This window comes from Lutjanus erythropterus, chromosome 23 (genome assembly GCF_056507025.1).
Source record: "Lutjanus erythropterus isolate fLutEry1 chromosome 23, fLutEry1.hap2, whole genome shotgun sequence".
In the NCBI taxonomy this organism is placed as follows: domain Eukaryota; kingdom Metazoa; phylum Chordata; class Actinopteri; order Lutjaniformes; family Lutjanidae; genus Lutjanus; species Lutjanus erythropterus.
In genome coordinates, this window is record NC_139339.1 from 10,975,732 (window position 1) to 10,998,482 (window position 22,751).

Here is a 22,751-nt window from a genome sequence, read left to right on the forward strand (position 1 = left end):
TAACTGTAAAATATTTCACTGCTGTCGTGGACAAACTGAACTTTGTTTTATGAATATATTTTCCAGACTTGGATTTTAGAAGTTTGCATGTGCGGCTGGTGTGCCTCATTTGACCACCATTATTGCATTAATGATTTTCAGCTGTTTTCATGTTTCTTTGGCTCAATAAAACTCAACTTTCAAACCACTCAAAGCTGAAACTGTGTGATATTTGTCTCTGTTTCTTCTCATCACAATACGTGATATAAACCAGAGTAAGACTTAATCATGAAAATAAGACAACAGATCAAAGTGTCGTTTTTTATTTTTTTCCGCTCACTGACCTCAAACAGATTATAATAAGATGAGTTTTAGGCCTCCCAGCTTTAAAATCAGCACTAGGCACTAACTCTCTGTCAAACTACCCCAAATTAGCTGGTTTCTGTTATATCACAGCATCCAAATTATTTTCACACACACACACACACACACACACACACACACACACACTGCAGCAGTGATGGGACTTTCACAGTAAAGCTGTGTGTTGGTTCATTTCAAGAAAATGTTGGTTCATTTTGTTCTGATCAGAAACATGTGGCTGTTGAGAAATAAATAGTGAAGAACTTTGTGCAGCTCAGTCTGTGCACTGGATGTGGATCACATTATTTCTCTGCTTATTAAATCTGATTCATTAATTCCAGGATGATTTTCCCAGGATTTGATATAATTATGTGTGGGGGGAAAAAATTCATTTATTCAGAAATCTAACTCAGATGTTAATAAAATGATGAACTACAGAGGACATGCTAGTGTGTGCGTGTGTGTTTTAAATTTGAAGCTCCATTTCACCATCTCATTGTGTGAGTGAGTAGTGTGACCTAATGATAACTTTAATTTAACCATAAAAGTAAGTAAACATCCAATTCATCCAAAGTTTTAAACATAGCTTAAATAAATCTCATTATTACAATTTTCAGATTTATTTTTATATCATACAACTGATCGGTTATATAGATCATATTCTCTAAAAGCAATCAGTAAGGACCGTTCTTTAAGTTTTTTTTTAATCAAAAACTTATCCTTTCATAATAAAGTCCGAGAGTAAAACGTTGCAGATTTGTGTGAACAAAACTAACCAGATGATATTTGAATTAAAATTCAATAAGGCACTTGGGTTTAAAAAGAGAGAAGAAAAAAAAAAGTTTTTTTTCTTTAAAATGTGTAACGCAGCCTGTTCTGTGTTGCGGTGTAAAATTGCCAACTATTTTTAGGTTCTTTGGAGGTGATGATTTTCTTTAAGTTTCAAAGCTCGTCGGTTTCTGTTTATCAGCGATTTTGACGTTTTCCAGCTCAGCCAATGAGAACGGCGCAATCTGTTAATGAGTCACATTAACCTCGGTCTGAACTTTGGATGAGTTCATTAAAAAAAACAAAAACAAATGTAGGCATCAAAAATACCTTACCGAAGTCTACAACCAGCTAAAATCATACTGGGCTACTTCACTACTTTTTAAAATGAGGTGGTGAAAATGATTTGAAGTTTGAAGAAAGTTTATCCGCAAAAGTTTGTGAAGTTGGAAAGAGTGATGAACTAAAGACAGTGGTGGTGATGGCCCATTTATCCCTAAGTATAATTCTGAAGTACTTTTACTTTAGGAGTTTTATTATGTTTCTCTTTTTCTTTTTTTACGGTGCAACACTGCTGCTTTTATTCAAGTAAAAGTTATTAAACAGTAAGTAAAATTGATTCTTTCACGACTGGTTAAGGATCAAAGTTGAGGTTATGAAATCAGCTGCATCCATAAAAAATAAACGAAAAATAGATGTTTTTAAAGAAATTAAGCCAGGTTACTCTAAGCGAATAAAAAATAAAATAAAATAAAATAGCCCTGGATCAGTTTCTCATATTTTCAGGGCGGTGGTGTTTTCGTTTAAACTTAATTTAAACTAGAATTAAATCCAAACAGTTGCAGCAGCAGTGTTTAGTGTTAGAATTAAAAAGCACATCGTATAACCAATCAAACAGGCTCAAAACAGCATTTTAAATTAACTTTAATAGTTAAAGTTTGATGGCCATAATTTAAAGTATCATTTAACTGATTTAAGCTGCACGTATTTAAGTCTGCTCCATATATTTTAATTATTTTCAAATTTAGCAGAGTAAACATGTCGGTTGTTCACCATGAAACTTCGTTCCGTTTAGGCCTTTCTCACGATTGTGTTAAAAAAAAAAAATGCTTTTACTGACCGAAACTGAGCGATTAAAAATAAATCCCTGTCACCTTGTCTCAGTCAGGTCGGAGTCTGTCGGGGTTGCGGGTTGGACTCTCGGGGCTGCAGCAGCAGCAGCATTAAGTGAGCAGAGGACTTTGCGTGACAAGAGGAGAAAAAAAACACGAGACTTTGTGTGGACAATCTGTCCTGCAGGCAAACATTAAAGTGGACTCTTTCATCTTTTCCTGCCGCTTCTGGTTTTTCTTGCCCTGCCCCTTTGCATGTATGTTTAATCATATCAGATGGCCCTCAGACTCCGTGGAGACTTAACAGAGATCGACCCCAATTTCATGACAGAGAAGAAGAAGTGGACATATAACGCATTTTTATTGGTGGGCAGAGAAAACAGCAGGAAAAAGGGACTTTATAGTCTATAGTTTTTGTATTAAATAATCATCAGAAATATTTATATCAAAACATTAACAAATAAACGTCAGGTTCATATCTAACACTGTAACAAAAGTTTGCTTAATTAACAGTAACAATAGCACAACAGGTAAATCATGCAATCTTTGTCAGTAATAATTTATAACTTAGTAAAATGTTACAGCACTAAGATATTTTTAAAAAGTTAATAATTATATACTGACACTGTTATCAAAATTAGACAATCACAGTAACTTATTCAGTGTATTTCAGCAGTAGGGGAGAATGGGGGTAATTGTAACAGGGGGCACTTATAACACACTCAATTTCTCCAATCAGAAACAAGCTAGAGTAATTTATGCTTATTCTGCAAATGCTCAGTACGACTCTGTCTACAAATCGAACAGAGGATCATTTTATTCTTCTGTCTGCAAATTTAAATTTGCATCTATTTTATTGCAAGGTTATTGGTTACAAATGAACATGAACAACATGTTAATATAGGTGTCACTAGCTAGCATATTTGATTTTAACATGGCTGCAAAAGGGGCAGTTGTACCACTGTGTTAAAATTGCCCCTGAGCCACATGGCCCAGTGTTAGCACCTGTTTGTCTGTGTTGACATACATTTCTGTTAGAAAATGAACATCTTTCAATGAATTACCCCAAATTTTAACTGAATTTAAATGTAAAACTACTTTTCACTCAATTAAAGAAAATGAAATCTAGTTAACACAAGAATAGTTGCCTTGAAAAACTGTCTGTATATGTATATAACCTTGAATCTAATGCTGCTGCTGCTGCTGCCATCGTTGTTTGTATGTTGCTGCTGTTTTTCTACTCCTGCCTTTATTTATATGATTTATATTACTTGACATATTTATATTTTCTAATGCATAGACAGAAGCCATCAGTAATTTCACTGTAGTTCAGTATCATGACAATAAAGGTCTTTCCGATTCTGGTCTTATGCAAAAATAGAAAGAGACTGACACCTAAACAAATTTGAACCATAAAAAAACGAATAACATTTTTAGAAACAGCAGCGATAACTTTGTGATTGACTTATTGCATTAAATTTAATAACAATCTTATCATTTTTAATGAGAATATGCCAATTGTATTATGAATTAATGCACATATATATGTTCTTTTTTTATTATATCATTATTCTGTGAGTTATGAAGGAAGATGTTAAAAATAGTCACAGTTGCCCCTGGTCCATCCTAGTAGTAGGAGCAGGAAGCCCACAGGCTGCTCTAATAGCCCATGTACTCCCAGCTATCCTTCAGGGGCATGATTTATTGAAAAATATGGACCCTGTGTATAAGCTAATATGACAGAAGTGCTTTGACCTCGGGGGGCAGTGCACTCTCCATGGCAGTCAGCTGCTACCTTGAGTGCTCTGCTTCTTTCTCACGCGATTCCTCTATTTGAGGAGCTAAAGGTTTACAGATTTATTCAAGTTTGTATGTTAAAAAAAAAAAAGAAAGAAAAAAAAGACAGGAACTTTGAAGTCTGGGGTCAGATAGAGTGTGCTCAGGTCACCATTTAGGAGAAGGAGGACATGCACTGTAAAAAATTCCAGTCCCGTTTAGTTATTGTCCATTTACTTCATCTCTTTAACTATAAGAGCTCTGACAAGTACAAGTTTGTGAAAGTTAAATAATTCATTGTGTTCAGTGAGACTTTTGTCAGATCTGTACGTTTTGATTGAACTTGGGTTTGCAAGTTAACAGTTGAAAAAGAGAGAAAAAGCGGGTGTAAGATGGGAGCAAGAGAAAAAAATGTTGCTGTGGCTTTTGCGTTTAAGAGAAACAGACATTATACAGATAAGTCATGTATAAAATACAGACAAGAAGACAGGACTCCTGCCACTGGCTGACACAACTCCAACACTGTAGTTAAATCAACTTTATGAACTTCAATTTCTGAGTTGAAACAAAGGTAATCCTCAAGTTGAGATAAGTTTCATTTATGAGGCAGCAGGTGAACTTGCATTTCCAAATTTAACTTGAAATATCTTGTGGTGATAGAGGTAAGAAAAAGCTCCTTTTTTGTCTTGAAATTATTTCAAAGTGTGAGCATTTATCATCAAGTTTCCCTTCACACTGTAAAAAAAACATACAGAAATTTAACGCAATCAGCTAATCTTTTCTCATTAACTTAGCATAAATATACATACATACATAAAGGTTTTATTTATTCAAGAACTGAACACGAAATAAAACATTTCTATTATTTAGCTTCAGAACACCTCAGAACTCATGAAGAGAAGCTCTTTTAATTTATTGTTTTTTGAGTTGAGTGAATGTACTGTACTAAATTAAGTTTCTGAAGAAACATGATCAGCATATTAGCAGATTTCCCAGCATGCATTGTGTTAAAACTCTCCCGAGATCCTTCTTTTTTTATACTTCTTTCTTTGAAATGAAGAACTGACTGCAAACTGAGAAAATGGAAACGGAAATCAAATCTGTTTGTAATGTTCATCAGTTTGAAGAGATATCTTAAGCTTATTGAACATGTTTTCTCAAGTACAACTGAATCATTATAAAATTACTTCAACTTGTCTTTTCAAATTCAGATAACTTAAAGTTTTAAGGCGACCTGAACACTAACCTTTCTAAGTTTATTTTTTTTACAGTGCAGTTATTATTCGGCCGAAATTATCCCAAGAATCGAGTGCTACGTTAACAGTTGACCCGAGTTCCTGGCACAGCTAAAGACATTAGTGGTATTACAGAGAGGCTGATGTCTTTTCATTGATCTGATGTCCTGTAAGCCTTCACTATATGTGGTGGGCCTGTAATCCATCACAAGTGCTGCTTCATTCCCACCCCACTCACACACCCAGAGGGATAAAACATGTTTCCTGTGGAGGTATAGCTATTGTACCTGCTGGCGGCTGCACTTATCTCATGTGATTAACCTTGATCACTTTAACATGCATGGGAAAGAGCCAGTGATTGTTCAATAAAAGGTCCTTTTTTTTTTTTTTTACTGAGGATAAAGGAAACAAGACGCTGATAACTGTGTAGGGGAGAACAAGCCTGTGGGTAAAGTGAGCCACCGTCTGTGGGTATAGCTAACCATAAACAAAAGTAATCGTGTGACCACAAATTAAGGAAGTATAGTTCACATTACTCAATCCGTCTTGGATTCAAGCACACAGAGGGAGTTGTGAGCAAACCAAAAAAAAAAAAAAAACCAGGAAAACAGTGCTGCACAATCTCCCAAACAATGGAAGTGAATGGTGACCAGTTTTCAAATGTAAAAAAACAAAAGAATAAAAACATGAAATGCCTCCATACTGCTTGTCTGGTGTAATCCAAGTCTCCTAAAGCCCTGACATACCAAAGTGACTAAAAGATATTCTTCACACCATGTTTTTAGCCTGAATCTTTACTGTAGATCCTCAGCTTGGAGCCACAAAAAAACTCTAAACATTTTTTTTTCTCTCAAATTCAAACCAAACACCTCCAGCTGATGTAGTAACATGATGTGTGACAAAGTAAAGCTTCTCCTCTTATCTCTGGACAGTTACAGCCGTACACTGTAAAACAATGGGTGTACAAAGCTCCGCTGGTGGCTTTGGGGGCCCTGCGCAACAACGAAGTCCACATATAGCAAGAAACAGAAAACCTGATGGCAAGGCAGTACAAAAGAAAGACAACACGAGGTTCAGCAAATATCAGGGGGATGGTTTGTATGGACTGTGGCAAAGCACCACAGGACAGAAAGACACTGAAGAGCTAAATCAGGTGAGGAAAAACTCATCCTGATGGTTCTTGATGGTAACATGGAGTTTGAACTTCCCTTAAAATGCTGAGAACTCGCCTTTGAATTAGCAAGCAAGAATGGCACTTCTACTCCTGAAAACTGGACCAAACCTTGGGGCAAATTGTGCCACAGAACTAACTTTGCATGAAATCATAATAATTAAATAACTTCTTTTTATTTCTAGTGATATAAAACAACTTGAGGCCATATGTAGTAGCTATCATTTGAAATAAATATACTTTTATTGAGCAGTGAAATCATCAAATGTAAAAAGTGTCCCCAAAAGATGATGCAAAACTTTATTCTGTCCTTTTAAAATGTCTTATAATGGGTGCTTTTCTGATGGTTTCTAGCTTTTAAGGAAAAAATGTTTGTTCTGCACCAAGTAAGGGGGTGGGATGTGTGGCATTAGGTTAAAATATCAAGCCTTTTCCTCCTTTGTGCTGAACTGACAAGGTGGCTCTAACAGGGGTTAATTTGCCGTTCAAGGGTTAAACAAACGGGCATTAATAGTTTATTCCATCCAGACTCGCATGAGTTTTGTTTCGAGGCTTGGGAGATAACATTAAAACTAAAAAAATAAACCAAAAACAACAAGGTCATTATTTTTGTTACCAGGCTTTGTGCGAGGCTTTTGCAGTAAAGCAAACTGCTCCCAGAATGCATTTTGGTTTGTCCCAATGAGTTTGGGCTCTGGGTGCAGTAAGGTGAGGGCTAATAGGGATTAAGCAGCAGAAGTATGTGTCAGTTTCGATGCTCGTAATCTGGAGTGTTCTTTTTGGAGTTTGCGAGCAGGTATAAAACGCAGATTAAGAAGCATTTCTGATAAGTGACAGCAGGAGCCTGGAGGTCTGTTTTCACGCAGGGTCCAACGCTGACCTATTTGACATGAACTGCCGGGGAAACAGCATGTCTAAAATCTCATCTGATGGGAACAAATTCAGTGTTTTTGAAAGATATTTTTTTTAACAGAAGGGGGATAGCTGGTGAAATAAAATGACAACAAAGTCAGCGAGCAGGAGTCGCTTCAGAGCCTTAAATCAGACGGATTCGTCAATAGCTCCACGCTCGATGTGGCATAAAGGGGCCTTCTGGTTGACTGCCTCTGTTTAGGCCGACCTAAGATGTCTGGACCCTTGCTGACCTCATACTATTGCATTATAGGCCATGGCTTTAACCTTAACAGCTTGCATCGCCCACAGTGGCCCATTAAAGCGCCATGTAACGATGTGGAGGATTCCCCCAGCAGACTATTATTATTATTAATACACTGATTCTGATCCTGCAGGAATAATGACACTGGATTAGAATCCCATCTGGATTAGATGCGTGATGGTTGTGTTATGGATGAGCTGTTGTCAGGAAATCAAAGTAATCAGCAGGATAGACGGCAACAAGATTTTATGTCCCGCACTTTGTGGCTTTTAAAAGGACTTTTTGATCAGAGCTAATGTTCCATTAATGACATCGTGTTCAGAGTAAAAAAAAAAAAAAAAAACAGTCAAATACTCAGTGGTGAAAATAAAACAAATACTTAAAGGTGCAGAGATTTTTCAGCACAATGTGTCAGAAACTGGATGTAATATTCATACACGTTTTCATTTGCATATAATCATCTGAAAATAAGATTCACTGTGTTTTTGTTACCTTATAATGAACCATTTATATCTACAGAGGGAGCGGGTCCTCTTCCACAGAGTCTGCCATGTTTCTACAGTAGCTCAGAATGGACAAATCAAACCCTGACTCTGGATACGGCCTTTTGTGTTATTTGCATCCATCATAGGTGAAGTAATTTCTACTTTTAGTATGTTGTATAGTTACTGTGCAGATTTTGCATACAAATTTGCCCTTAAAATAATGCCTTTGTATTAACTATCACTACGTAACATGGTAGTCAATTACCTGCACTTCATTAAAATTCTGCTTGCATTTTAATGCATCAGTAATAATAACAATAATAATAATAATAATAACAATAATAATAAACTTGTATATCACTTTTCAAAACAGTTACAAGGTGATTTACAGAAGAAGATAAAAAAAATGTACATAGGACATAAGACTTGATAAAGGTCAAATAAAAGTGTCAAAAGAGGGATAGAAACTAGACAAACAACAGATGTACTATGTTCCTTACAATAAAGGCATACAGATTTAATAATATACTCTGAGTGCTTTTAGTTTTGATGCTTTAAATGCATTTTGCTGATACATTTTCCTGCTTTTATAAATAAAACTGCAAAATTTGGAGAGTTTGTATTTAAGTATTTTGACAGAGTAATATTTTGTGAAGAAATTTGTCTTCTGTTGGTTTTTAGTTCCTCATTTTTGTTTATTTGATTTATTTTACCTTTATTTCACCAGGAATATTCCCACTGAGACTCAGAATGTCTTTTACAAGGTATTCCAGACCGAGACAGCGGTATAAACAATCAATCAATTAGCAATATTCAGACACAAGACATACATATTTGGGGGTCAGATAGTCCTTCTTCATGTGTCTATAAGCTTCCAGAAAATATAAAATATCTAGTTTAAAGTGACTGTAGTTCACGTTAAATCAAATGAGCTAGTACACAATAAATACTTAAAAAAAAGAGTTCCCATCCTTGGCATCTATGGCTGCTGGAAATGTAGAGGTTAAGTTCCTCATAGCATCATATCTACCTCGTGAAGCCGCAGTGCCATCATTAATTAAGAGATCTTGAACATGCCTCTCTGCAATGCTTCACAATGAGGCCAGACAGGAGAGGAAGTGTTGGGTTATTGTGGCATGAGCTCATTCTCCAGCTTGCCTCAACCTGACACAAAAACATGTCTGTCTGGATTATTGTTGGGTACAGATTGTTGGGTGGAGAAAAACAGCAGAGAACAACTTCTCCCGCAGTTCTGCATCTTTTCTAAATACCCGGACATCTCATTTTAACCTCTGCAGCAGACGCTCACGCAATCATCTGTAAAATGAGGCCTTCACAGGGCAACAAGGTCAAGAAGACAGAGTAGACAAAGACTACAAACACATTCACTCTAGATCCATAACTGCACCAAAACCCTGCAACACCAGCATTCACCTCAATCAAAAAACAATTAGGATATCAAATCATGGCTGTAAATCATATATGGAGAATCTTGTGCCAGTGGACCCTTCAAAGGGCTCATAAGATCAACCCTCTTCTTCTGGAAGATCAATCATTCATTGAGTATATGACTGCATGTATAAATGATTTCCTTAAAACAAATGATAATGGGGAGGTCTCTGATTCTACTCTTTGGGAGGCTTTTAAAGTTGTGATAAGGGGCCATATAATTGCATTTGAATCATCTAAGAAGAGAGAACTTAATAGTCGTCTTAGGGATATTGAAAAAATGCTGTCGATACTTGAAGAGACATATAGATCTTCCCTATTACAGGCTGACTATAATAAGATTCTAAAATTAAAATATGAGTATAATACTATTCTCAGCAATCGTGTCAGCAACCTTCTTCTAAAACTTAAACAAAAACATTTTGAACTTGGGGATAAACCAGAGAAATTGCTGGCAAGTCAACTTAGAGGCGAACAAGCTAGTCAGGCTATTCATAGGATTAAATCCAAATCAGGTAAATTAGTTACTAACCCAAAGGAGATCAATGCTTGCTTCAGAGACTTCTATAAGGAGTTGTACTCCAGCGAAGCGAATGTCACGGAAACAGATTTTGGTAACTTTTTTGCGAATTTAGACATTCCTCAATTAGACAGCGCAGCGAGAGACGACATGGATACTCCAATTTGTAAGGCTGATCTTTTGAATGCTATACAAGCTCTCCCCCATGGAAAAGCAGCCGGTCCAGATGGCTTTGGCTGTGAATTTTACAAAGCATTTCATGAAAAAATAGCTCCTCTCATGCTTAGGATGGTGAATGATTCAGTGAAAAATAAGAGGCTCCCCAGTTCATTATACGAAGCAAATATTTGCTTGCTTCTGAAAAAAGGAAAGGAAGAGTCTGACCCTGCAAGTTATAGACCCATTGCTCTTTTAAATTGTGATCAGAAAGTGATAACTAAAGTTCTGGCCCTGAAATTGGGTAATCATATATCAAAAATTGTACATCCTAATCAAACTGGCTTTATTCCAGGTAGATTTTCATTTAGTAATGTTCGTCAGCTCTTAAATACATTATACTCAGCCCATGTAAGGGACACACAGGCTGCTGTCTTATCTCTTGATGCTCAGAAGGCATTCGATCGGATCGAATGGCCTTATATGTTCGAGACTTTGAAAAATTTTGGGTTTGGGGAACATTTCATTGAGTGGGTCAAAATAATTTATGCTAATCCAGTGTCTTTCATTGTCACTAATGGAGACAAATCCCAGCCTTTTGATTTGCAGCGGGGTGTGAGGCAGGGCGATCCACTCTCCCCTCTTCTTTTTGATATTGCTTTGGAACCACTGGCAATAGGTATCAGGGGTCATTCGGGTATCCATGGTATAAAGTTTGGTAATGTTGAAAGCCTACTGAATTTGTATGCTGATGATTTATTGATCTGCTTATCAGATCCAATAGTATCCGTTCCGATCCTCCTGAATTACATTACATCCTTTAGCAGACTGTCTGGATACACAATCAACTGGGAGAAAAGTGAGTTTATGCCTTTGACGAACAACCTGAGCCCTGCGTTCTTGAATTCCTTGCCATTTAAATTAGTCACTATATATTTTACCTATCTTGGACTTAAGATTTCCAGAAACCCCAAATTGCTATTGAAATTAAATTTTTTGGACATGTTGGATAAATTAAAAGCTAATATTGCGAACTGGAAGCTGCTTCCCCTTTCAATGATTGGCCGCATTAATGCTATTAAAATGGTCGCACTTCCAAGGTTCTTATACCTATTTCAGAATCTTCCTATCTACCTACCACTGTCATTTTTTAAACGACTGGATTCACTCATCCTCTCATTTGTCTGGGCAGGTAAACCCCCCCGCATTTCTAAAGCTCACTTGCAGAAGCATGTAAACAGGGGTGGCCTTGGCCTCCCTGTATTCAGACATTATTTCTGGGCTGCAAATGCAAGGGCTCTCACTTTCTGGCAGTGTCGCTCCCCTGATGATGACTGGTCAGCTATTTCCCCGATTTGGGTAAAAATTGAATCAGTATTAGTTTCAGAAACCTCCCTTCCAGCGCTGACTTTCTCCAGAGTGCAGCCTTCTTATAAACTAACTGGTTCTAATTTTATTCTCAGAAACACACTTAAGATATTGAATCAAATAAAAAAATTCCTTGGCTTATTAAATACTTCAGTACACGCCCCTATAACTCACAACCACTTGTTTAAACCAGGAATGATGGATGTGGTGTTTCTGGGTTGGAAGGAGAAGGGATTGTGCTGTTTTGGGGATCTTTATGTAAATAACAAATTTGCCTCTTTCCTTCAGCTTCAGACTAAATATCATCTTCCTCATACACATTTTTATCGCTACCTACAAGTCAGACACTTTGTACAGGAAAATACCTCAGAATTCCCAGTCAAGCCACAGAGCCAAACTTTTTATGATATACTTCTCTCACAACCAGATTCTAAACATTTAATTTCCCGTTTTATTGATATTTTTATGCCTCCAGCAAGTACCAGTCATCTCAGAGACATCTGGGCAGAAGAATTGGGCACCTCCTTGTCAGACGAACTATGGGAGGAGGGCCTGTCCAGTATACAGAGTTGTTCTATCAATTCCAGATATAGGTTAATTCAATTTAAAGTTATTCATAGACTGCATTACTCTAAAACTAAACTTAGTAAACTGTTTGATTCTGTGTCTCCCATATGTGACAGATGTAGTGGTGCTGAGGGCTCGCTTTCACACTTATTTTGGCACTGTCCCGTCTTGAATAACTTTTGGTGTGACATATTTAATTGGTTTTCCAAACAATGCAAAATGAACATTCAACCAGACTGCAACTTGGCAATATTTGGCTCCTCCGACAGGACAGCAGCCCTTCCCTCTCATCAAAAGCAAGCCCTCAGGACAGGCATGGTTGCAGCTAAAAAATTAATATTGTTAAACTGGAAGTCTTCTTCACCCCCGTGTTTTAAAAGATGGCTTAATGAAATGATTTCTATTGCTAGGATGGAACAAATTCGTTTTGGCAATCGGAACTCTCAAAACTTTTTTCAAAAAGTGTGGAAGCCGTTTTTGACACTACTTGATGAGACCTAACTGTGTAATCAATGAGCCTTGCTGCTATGCTGTATCTTGTGCTATTTGTCAGTCTTGCTTCCTTCTGACTGATTAACACTTTGACAATCCTCCACCCGTATACGTGTTCTGTTTTTTTCTGTTTTTGTTTTTTTTGTTTTGTTTTTTTTTGTTACACCCCCAATCACTCTGGTGGAACAGACAGTCTCCCATTATACTAATACCGTTGTGCACTAGTCTCTCCTGATTAACCTTTGGGAGCTTTGTGATTATGCCAGATTTCTGTCAGACTTCTGTCAGGTTTTTGTCACTTTATATAATAAGGTGGGGTGATTCATGTGTTTTGTATGTATATTTGGTTTATTGTGTAAAAGCTAAAATAAAATATTAAAAAAAAAAAAAAAAAAAAAAAGGGCTCATAAGATAAATCTGAGGGGTCTGTCACACAAAAATGGCAAAGAAGAAGAAAAGTTCTGCTACATGTACAAAAGTCTGTTTAGTTTTCTCGGGTTATTGGCTAATCTGTTTTTTATTTTTAAGTATCGGACAGTTTTTTTTCTTTCTTTTTAAGTATATGTGATAGTTGTTATCCTTATTTTAATTATTGAACGGTTTCTTTCTTTCATTTTATGCATTGAATTGTTTTTTTCCTTTTTAAATATTTTTGAAGCATTCAATCCTTTTTTTCTTTTGAAATGTTGACTCTGTGCTTTTTTCTTCTCAAGTATTGTATAGTGGTTTGCCTTGAAAATATTATTCAAATGAAAAACATTCTGTGAAGACAACTGCTGACAGATTTATACAACGAGGCGACGGGTTGCAAATGGACACAGCTTCTTATTACACTCTCTTATTTTCTCTATCAGCTCCTTGATCAGAAGTGATGGTTCCTACACAGAATCACTCTATTTCATGCTAAAGTTAGAACAGTTTTTGGTCATTTCATGTGAGGGATTCACATATTTCTTTTTCTCTGTGCTTTTCTTACTGGTTCAAAGTGGGCGGGGCATCGTCTAGAAATATGTGATGCTGCGTGCTTCTATGCACCAATCAGGATTCAACAACATTTGGATCCTGATGACGGTTAGTTGGCTGTTTGGTCACCGTCAATCAAATCTGATGAAAAACACAATAAGATTGATTTATTTTTTAATTGTTAAAAACCTCCTAAATAATATATAAAGATGCTTTCTTAAGAACTTAATAGATCCCTTTCACAGCAGCCATACTGGCATGAAATAGTGGAGTAAACACAGGAGTTACCAGTGATTAATAAAGAAGGTTTGGTTCCATTCAGGTCAAACAGATGCAGAGTGCTGATACTGTGCATCACTGGAAAGGCTCTGCTACACTAAATGGAACAGGACCTCTGATTGGTATCATTATTACCACTTATGTTTACCCAACTACTTTATCAACACTCTATATTAACCATCATTACTAAACGGTAAATTGATAGTTAAATAAACTTTAGTTAATAGATTTTTCACTACAAACAAATAATGATTAAAATGTTTACTAATTATTAGTAATGCTAATTTGTTTGCATAACATAAAATAACTAGCTAACACTTTACTAATGGTTAATAAATAGTATGTAAACAGTCTATAAACATTATTTGCATGCTATTAAAAAGTTGCAGCTGAGGATTATAATAATTAATTATTGATTTATTAATGATGGTTATTATGAAGTGTCTATTGTTTTATTATTGTCTATTATAGGGTCTTTAAGGGGGGTCATTAAACAAACAAAGCTGTCTTCAACCTTGCTATTAATAGAAAAGACGGTATGTTTTGTGTCAGATTTCTTGAACAAAAGGAACCCTGTGTAATCAAACTCTTAAGAGTGTTTTTATTTTAAGCCAGACTTTTCTTTCAACCTTCAACAAAAAACAGCCTCAAAACAGCGAGAACAAACATCAGATTATAAAATTAACAGTTAAAGCGGTTTAAAATTTCCACAATATAATATTCTACTCATAACCTCTCTCATAAATCACAAATATTAGCTATAACAATGAACCCGACGGCAGGCCACACAGTGACAGAAGGATAAATACACATTATAATGGGTTGAATTGCTTTTGCATGTCTTAAGTTTTAAGTTACATCGTCTTATAATTTGTGAATTTATGTGAAAATGTCTGTGGGGAGGTGTTATACCCCAACCAGAATCCAGAGTATTAGGTTGATAGGCTATTACTTGCAAAGAGGCTTTAATAAAGTCAATTTAGTGGCACAAAGGGAACAATTGTGAGCAATTCTTCTGAGAAAACAAACGGTTTGTTGTTCTCAGCCTTTTTTCCCTGATGGCCGGTCAGCTGTGCAAGGATTTCATACACCGACAGATTATTTCTCGCCTCATTTTCCTCTTTTAGGACTCTTTAATATTTCTTGCATGATGTTTTCTTTGCATACAGAAGTAGAAAGCAGTTGAATTCGATAAAGTAGATCAGCATGTAGGTTGAAAATGTCCTGGAATGTTCTGAGCATTTGTTCGAGGCTGCTTACACATGAAAGCAAGCTTTTCATAGTGTTTAATAAATCCTATTACAACTCCAAACGCAGTGCTGTTTCACTCCCCCTGTTCACAGCTCCGGAGCTGACTAAACATTTTCCACCTTCAGCATTAATTAACTCATGTTAAGCTGGAACACACTGTCAGCCCATTTATGGACATTTAAAAATGGCTTTCCAAGAAAATAAATAAATTTATTCTTCATGGATAAGCTACACTTGAGTGTTCATATTAGGCTTTAGAGAGATTTCTTAACCCTGGTGAAATGCCTCTGTCTCAGCCGGTTAATCAGTTTGAAAGTGAGACAGTGTTTTGAGGCCAGTGGCGGGGCTACACTTCACTGACTGGTCCTTTAAGCCTGCTGGAGCTGGAGGGAGAAATAACATGTTCTCAGCTCCACAAGAAAAGAAGATGTTGAAACTGTTGAGACCTGGAAATTACTTTGTCTTGGTGATGAAACAAACTTTAAAGCCGTCTTAAAACGTATTTTGTTTATTGTTATCTCATTTGGATGTTTGACCTTCACTGTGAAAAATAGACATTTGAAAAAGTGAGGAAACTCATAATTTCAAGGCAAATAGTCACTGAAATGTTCTAAATCAAACTCATTAAGTTTTGAAATAACCTAAAAAGAAAAAAGTTTCACCAACCTATAATCTTTTGTTGTTTTTTCTTAAGTTTTTCTATATATGAAAAACTTGAATCTTTTGAGTTTTATTAACAAAACTTGTTGTTGAGAAAACTTTTTAATATGAATAACAATTAATAATTTCAGAATTTCAATTGCAACCTGCAACCACCTAAATGATGACAAATTGGGTTCACAGCCCTCTTTTGAAATACAGAATCTTTGTTTCTGTTTCTATTTTAGTTTATATCCAAACTTTAACTTTACTTTAAGTTTTTCCTACTTTATATTTCAGTGTTAACTGTACAGAATGATGTGCAGACTGTTTCCTCATTCATCTGTGAAAGACGGAGCTTTTCTCTGTTGGCACTTTAAATTTTTTAGATGTGTCATACAAGCATCATTTGTGTCACAACTAGTTTGAAGCCAATCACGGTTCAATACACGAAAAACACAAATATGATATGAAAACTTGAAGCCTTCAGGTCACACACACTGAGATTGGACATCTTGTGTCTTCTAGTTTATATTTTTTTTTTTATTTAATTTAAACATATTCATAGATTCTTGATTTTTCAATGATTAAAAGGTAAATGTACAACTAAACACGCAGATTTCGGGGACATGGAGGAGGCAGGTCGCTCTCAATATCTTCAACACGTGCATTTGTCCCCTCTAAAGTAGCAGGGGACTTTTATTTTGACAGCCTCGCTGTATTATACTCCATTATATTTTGAATTTTAACCTGGCGCTTGAATTGTGTGTTTTCCTTTACGTAATTTACGACGTTGCCACCATTGGCAGATTTTAGACAAGGCGTAAATTAAAAAATGACCACGACGCCTGAAATAAAGTCTGACACGCAAAATTTCCTGAGGGAGGAATCCGGTTTTTACTGTGAGTCCCGCATAATGTTGAAACGATCCCGCGCACTGGATGTCATAAATTAACAATAACTAGGTGAAAAACCACGTCACAAATTAATTTAAAAAATATTTTTAAGTATTAAAAGTGGAACTTTAGATAATGTTGTCAATTTAAAAAGAAAATATGATGCCGATATTAGACCACACACTCACAAGCCTGTAGATAACTCAAAAATAAAAGAAATAAATAAATTGCAACAACTTTGCACTTGACGCATAACTTCAGCTGTTATTTCTCTACTGTAAATGGTTAAAGTGCGACAGGTCGTATTAGCCACCATTGTGCAGTTACTCACTTTTTTAAGTTAAAATATTAAAAGAAATGTTTTTTTTCTGCAGCACATACTTCAGGTAATTTGGCCTGTACATTAAAAACTATTGTCTTTAACATGGTTTGTATTGTTCAGCTTCAGTTCTTTTGTAAAATAACACTGACATTTTTAAAACGCCCTTTTCAGCATCATGCTTAAATACGCTATTTTTTGTGTTTATGATAAATGGGCGGATAAAATAGAGTCTCTTTTTCTCACCTCTGTTATGTTGTGTTTTCGTTACAATCTTGCTTTAGATATATTGTAAAATCAAAAACAGCTTAAAAAAAAGGGAAAAAAGGCTTCCATGAAAAAAATAAATAAATAAACTGACTATTCAAGCATAAATCGCGACATTTCTCTGCATATACAAGTGCAGTTTTGAATCATTGAAGATTTACGGTGTGCTAGTAAATATAAAGTGTGCATGGACAGATGTAACCAATAGGCGGTACTGTGCCATTTTCCACGAAGCTTTTTCTCCATCTCCAGCAGCCCTGAGGACAACACAGTGTCTCTGCTTTGGTTTGCTCCCCAGTTGACCTAAATACAGCATCTCTGCGGTCCCTCCAGGCAGACGATCACACAGCCTATAGAGGCTCTGAACAACGAGACAGTCTAGAGTTTTCTTTCTTTTTTTTCTTCTGGAGTAATTCATTCAGCGCGTAATTTCTGTCTGGATCTCTCACAGTTGAGGCTTGAGCTCTCTCATGCACGGGCTGCGGCGGGATGGTTTACGCGGAGCAGAAGACACTCCTGACTGGAAAGAAGCCACGTCAGTGGAAATGATGCTTTAATATTCAGATTTGGGATTTTTCAGAAGTAAACATCGGACTGGGGAAGGACTGAAAAAGTCGATATGCTTGACGATAAAGCGCCGAGGTCGAAGCTGGGACCTCCGTCGAGAGGTTCGTCTTTTTACATTGAGAATTTGCTGGGGACTACATGCAGGGAGGAGCGGCTGGAGACACCGAGCGTCAAAGTTACTACAGTCCACAGCCCGGTGGTCTGTCCTGGACTGGAAACAAAACGACTGGATGACAGGGAAGCACTGAGCTGGAGCGGGATATCACCAAACACAGCGTACGGCATATCGAGAAGTGAGTGCATCAATCCATATTTGCATGTTTGTCCTAAAAAGTGCAGGAACGCTTTACTGTTCTTATTTGTTTGTGGACTGGGGGCTTAAAGGGTTGACTCGATACTACAAACTACACATCAGGATCTTGAGAACCATCATTAAACCAGTGACCATTTGCAGCTACAAATTTCATACCAGCACCATAATCCGTGCGTAAAAGTTGACGACTCTGGCTGGATATGACACATGGGCTGTAACACGTTTACTGTCTCTTCATCTGTGCGTAAAAGAAACCCAATTATCATCCTGGTGCGAGCCAACAGTGTTTGGCATCCACACAAAAATCTGATGCCTCAAATAGACCGGCAGCTGAGAGCGGAGGCTTATTTATAATCTTGGAGAGGACAGGGAGCAGGAATATTGGGCATATTTGGAGCACGATGGATGTCAGATATTCTCTCGGTAACAGCGTGCATTATTTATTTTTCCGTATTTCCCGTGTAGGTCCACCGTACAAGGATGCTCACACAGACCCCGTGCCGACGAGACACCGGGATTCCCCAACTTTAGAGGGGCGGGCGGAGGAGGAGAGCGACGAGCCGGAGGGAAGAGGGGACGACAGTTTGACGGATGACAGGGAGGAGGAGGACGCGCGCTCCAGCTTCTCTCGAGATGACAGCTGTGATACAGGTGAGACCAAACCACACACACACTCTCAAAAATGGTCCACACTGCGCTCTACGGCCTGCACGAGAGGACATTCGTCACCACGCATGCGCTTTCCTCCTCAAACTGTTCCTCGGGTTTAATAGTTCGTGTCATCCAAAAAGTAAAACTGGTTTTGGTGTAGTTTGATTCCAATTACATAGATGCTTTTTTCTTGACAGGGAAGAGATCCATATACTGAAGTGTTTATTTTTAAGTTTCATGGGTGTAGCTATGATTTCGTGGATCCAGTGAGATAATCGGGCACCCCGTTATTTAAATTTAAAAATTCTAACAATAAAAAATATATATCTATCAACCATGGAAGTACCAGTCTGTGTTATTTACATTCACTGTCTACAGTTAAGTGCAGGGTTGGGAGGGTCACTTAATACAGTCACTAATTACCTGTTTAAAATGTAGTCAGTAATATAATCCAAGTATCACAATATTAAAGTAGTGCAACTTGATTACTTTCTGATACTTTTAAATTGCCTCAAAATGATTAACCGATTAATTAATTAATTAATTCTGGCACAGCCTATTTTGGACCTATTAGATCTGTTTTTCAAGTCTTTCCCAGAAGGATTATTTTCATTATTCATTAATCCGTCAATCATTTTCTCAATTGATTGATCAATTGTTTGGTCCATAAAATGTCAGAAAACAGTGAAAAAAGTCCAAGATTATATATTCAAATGTCTTCATTTTTCCATAACTCAAAGGTTTTAAGTTTACTTTTGCTGAAATAAGAGAATTTTGACTTTTTTTTTTATTAAAAAAGGACTAAAAACAGTCAATCGATTTGTACAGCTGTTTCCTCCTTTGTTGTGCACAATTATCGATTGGTTGATTGATTGACTTAAAGGCGAAAAATGGTGAACTTTCTACCCTGTGAAGCTTTTTTTCACTAGAGGCCATGATAATAAATTGCCAACTGTATATTTGGTTGCATATAGTTCTTTATTATCAAACTGTAATCCTACTAATAATCCCCATCTGATAAAATCTTTTTTTTAATCTGTAGCTGTAATGGAAAACAATTACTTTTTGGGGGGGATCAAATTACATAATCCTGTTACGTGTAATCTGTTACCAAGGCTAAGTGACAGACACACAGTTATACAGAGGTTGAATAGTAGAATAATAAATGTGCAACATCCGGCTGCACTTTCAAATAAACATCACCAAATCTATTTGATTTATTGTGGTTTGGGTTAAAATAACTACTTTCTAAAAAATAAATATTGATTCTTGGTCTCACACAGAAATCCTCTAATGGACTTTCTCGCTCTTTTTGCCCTTATTACTTTGAAAGTGAAATTTTATAGCCTGTGATTCCTTCTGATATCTAGAACTTAATTGCAGCCAACATCAACCAAATTAGGTTTTGGTATCAATATATCAACATGTGTGTATCTAATCATTTTACAAACTTTTCTGAGATTGTAGCTTCGGGATTGGGCAATATGATGATACATCATGAGACAATACAAATTTATGAACTGTTGGATTTTTCAACACAGTTTATGTGTTGTGCTATCTATCACTATAATAGTTCTATTAAGTCATTACGGGAAATATTAATCAGTAAGAACCTTGATTTTTCAGATATTTAATTCCCTGAATTGGCCAAAATCAGACGTTGTGCTTATTTTATCACTAATGACTTTCCAGAAACTTTGCAGTTTAAACTTTATCACAGTTTATACTGAATATCTTCTGATAGGGCTGTGTACTGGCAAGTATCTGGTGATACGATTCAAAGGGTTACGATTCAATATATCATGATACGGTATTATGTAATGCCATTTTTAAAATCTAATTTTAAGAAAAATGTCACAGTATAAAGAACACACCATCATATGCAGAAATCTTTCAGAACAGTGGGATAAATATTTTTCTTCATCACAGTCCCTTAACATCCATCAGAGTACTTTTCGTGCTCTTTTTGGTTCCTAGAATTTAGACTAAAAATCGATAGTGTTTATGACAATTCGATGCAATATCACAAAACATATTGTGATAATATTGAGTGTATCAATATCTTCGTACACCAACAACACTAATATTGTGATATAACGGACCATGACAGAAGATTTTATCCACATCACGCCATTAAAGCTGCACTGATAGAGGAGATGTGTCCACTTATATTTAGCAAAATCTTCCCACTTCTTCCTCTCAGGTGACATTAAAGTGGCACGAAAGAAGAAGACGCGCACCGTGTTCAGCCGGAGCCAGGTGTTCCAGCTCGAGTCCACTTTCGACCTGAAGCGCTACCTGAGCAGCTCGGAGCGAGCCGGACTGGCCGCCTCGCTGCAGCTCACCGAGACCCAGGTGAAGATCTGGTTTCAGAACCGCAGGAACAAGTGGAAGAGGCAGATCGCCGCCGACATGGAGGCCAGCAGCGCCGCCGTCAACTATGCTGCCCAGAGGGTCGTCAGGGTTCCCGTGTTGTATCGCGAGAACGTTACCACGCCAGTGACGCTGACCAGCCTGCCTCAGGTGTCACCGCCAGTGGTCGGCTTCTCCAGTTCTATCAACTATCCATTGACTTCCCACTTCACCCATCCGGTGTCGTTCATAACGCCACAGATGACTGGACTGGTGTGACTTTAAGGACCGAGCACACTTGTGACAGTTTTGACAGCAATTAATCAAATAAAGATGCAAAAATATTAATTTTAGCACAGATCATGCCAATTTAAGTCGATTTATCCTGCAGTGTTTAACTGGTTCTTTAAGACATTTTCTAGAAGCAGCTCGCTTCTTGCAGCAAACGCAGCCAGATCCAGATTACAGTGGATCACTTGTCTATAGACGACCACTGTGATCTTTGAATGGCTGCTTTAAAACCCTTTAAACAAGACCAGTTCTGCCCATTGGCAGTTTTTATTATTTTCAGCTCGAGTCATTTTGAGATTCAGTGCTAGTTGTTGTGACAGGATGTTTTTGGCTATTTAAGCTGCCCACAGTCCTTTCCTCAGGCCTACATGGGCAACATTTCACACCAGGTCACTCAGATTTAAAGCTTAACTCTGCTGTATGATGATTTTTCACAGAAGTTGTGTGGATGAGATGCACATTAAGGGGTCAAATAAGGGTCAAGAACATTTTGAACTTGAGAAACAAAGCCTTTGCAAAACTATGAAGAAAAACGCGCATGAGAAAGTCAAGATTGCAAATATCAACACTAAACAAAAAGAAAACAGATGCCCACAAACATCTGAATATAGATTCAAAGCAGGAAACTGTGAAACTCAAAGTTCCCACACTGTGTATGACACTGAAGTTACAGACAAACCCACATTTAAGTTACACATATGAATGTTAGTTCTGCTTTCACAGCCAGTATGAGGGTCAAAGTTTGTGCTTTAAGGCTGGGTTGTAGCAGCAAGGATGAATTCTTAAACCTGATTAAATCATGGTTTAACTTTAATTCATATTTCACCAAGATTTTAAACTTGCTTAAAATTAAGAAAGCCATTGTGAGCAGGCTAACTGGGCTAACTTTTCATCTAGATGGCAAACTGTAATTTTGATAACTTTTTAGCTCACTACCAAACGACTTTAATGTTTAATTAATATTTAGCTCACCAGCAAACAATGTAATTTATTTTTTTATTTATTTTCATTTGGGCACATCTCCATACTGATTAAACTCTAATTTAAATTTACTAAACTGAGTTTAACTGTGCAGCAAAGCTCTGCTTAATTTTAAATCTTTATTTACTAATTTTAAACTTAGTTTGCTAAACTGATTAGAATTTATCATAGATTAAATTCATCTCTGTTGATGCAACCAAGTGTAAAGGTACTATACTCTGGTGATTAGTTTAGCTTTTTATTAGTGTAATCTAACCTGGACAACACAAGAACTAGGGCAGCTTTTTTCATAAGCAATTCTGTCGATTGTTTTCTTGATTAATTGATTAGTTTTTTAGTCCATTAATTGTCAGAAAATTGTGAAAAATGTTGCCCACAGCCCAAG

At 36.8% G+C, this 22,751-nt stretch overlaps 1 protein-coding gene across 1 annotated transcript; it reads left to right on the plus strand.

Annotated features, from left to right (window-relative positions):
• Positions 1-17,336: 17,336 nt before the first annotated feature.
• On the plus strand, positions 17,337-22,374 carry LOC146305636 (homeobox protein HMX3-like). The gene is made up of 3 exons (XM_084712376.1): positions 17,337-18,071; positions 18,557-18,742; positions 20,946-22,374. The coding sequence occupies exons 1-3, from the start codon at positions 17,831-17,833 to the stop codon at positions 21,371-21,373; spliced, it is 855 nt and encodes a 284-aa protein (XP_084568502.1). The 5' UTR covers positions 17,337-17,830; the 3' UTR covers positions 21,374-22,374.
• Positions 22,375-22,751: the final 377 nt, after the last annotated feature.

Coding starts and splice junctions, on each gene's coding strand:
- LOC146305636 (XM_084712376.1), top strand. CDS start 17,831: ATGCTTGACGATAAAGCGCCGAGGTCGAAGCTGGGACCTCCGTCGAGA. Junction 18,072..18,556: donor AGCGTACGGCATATCGAGAA/GTGAGTGCATCA, acceptor TTTCCCGTGTAG/GTCCACCGTACAAGGATGCT. Junction 18,743..20,945: donor AGATGACAGCTGTGATACAG/GTGAGACCAAAC, acceptor TCTTCCTCTCAG/GTGACATTAAAGTGGCACGA.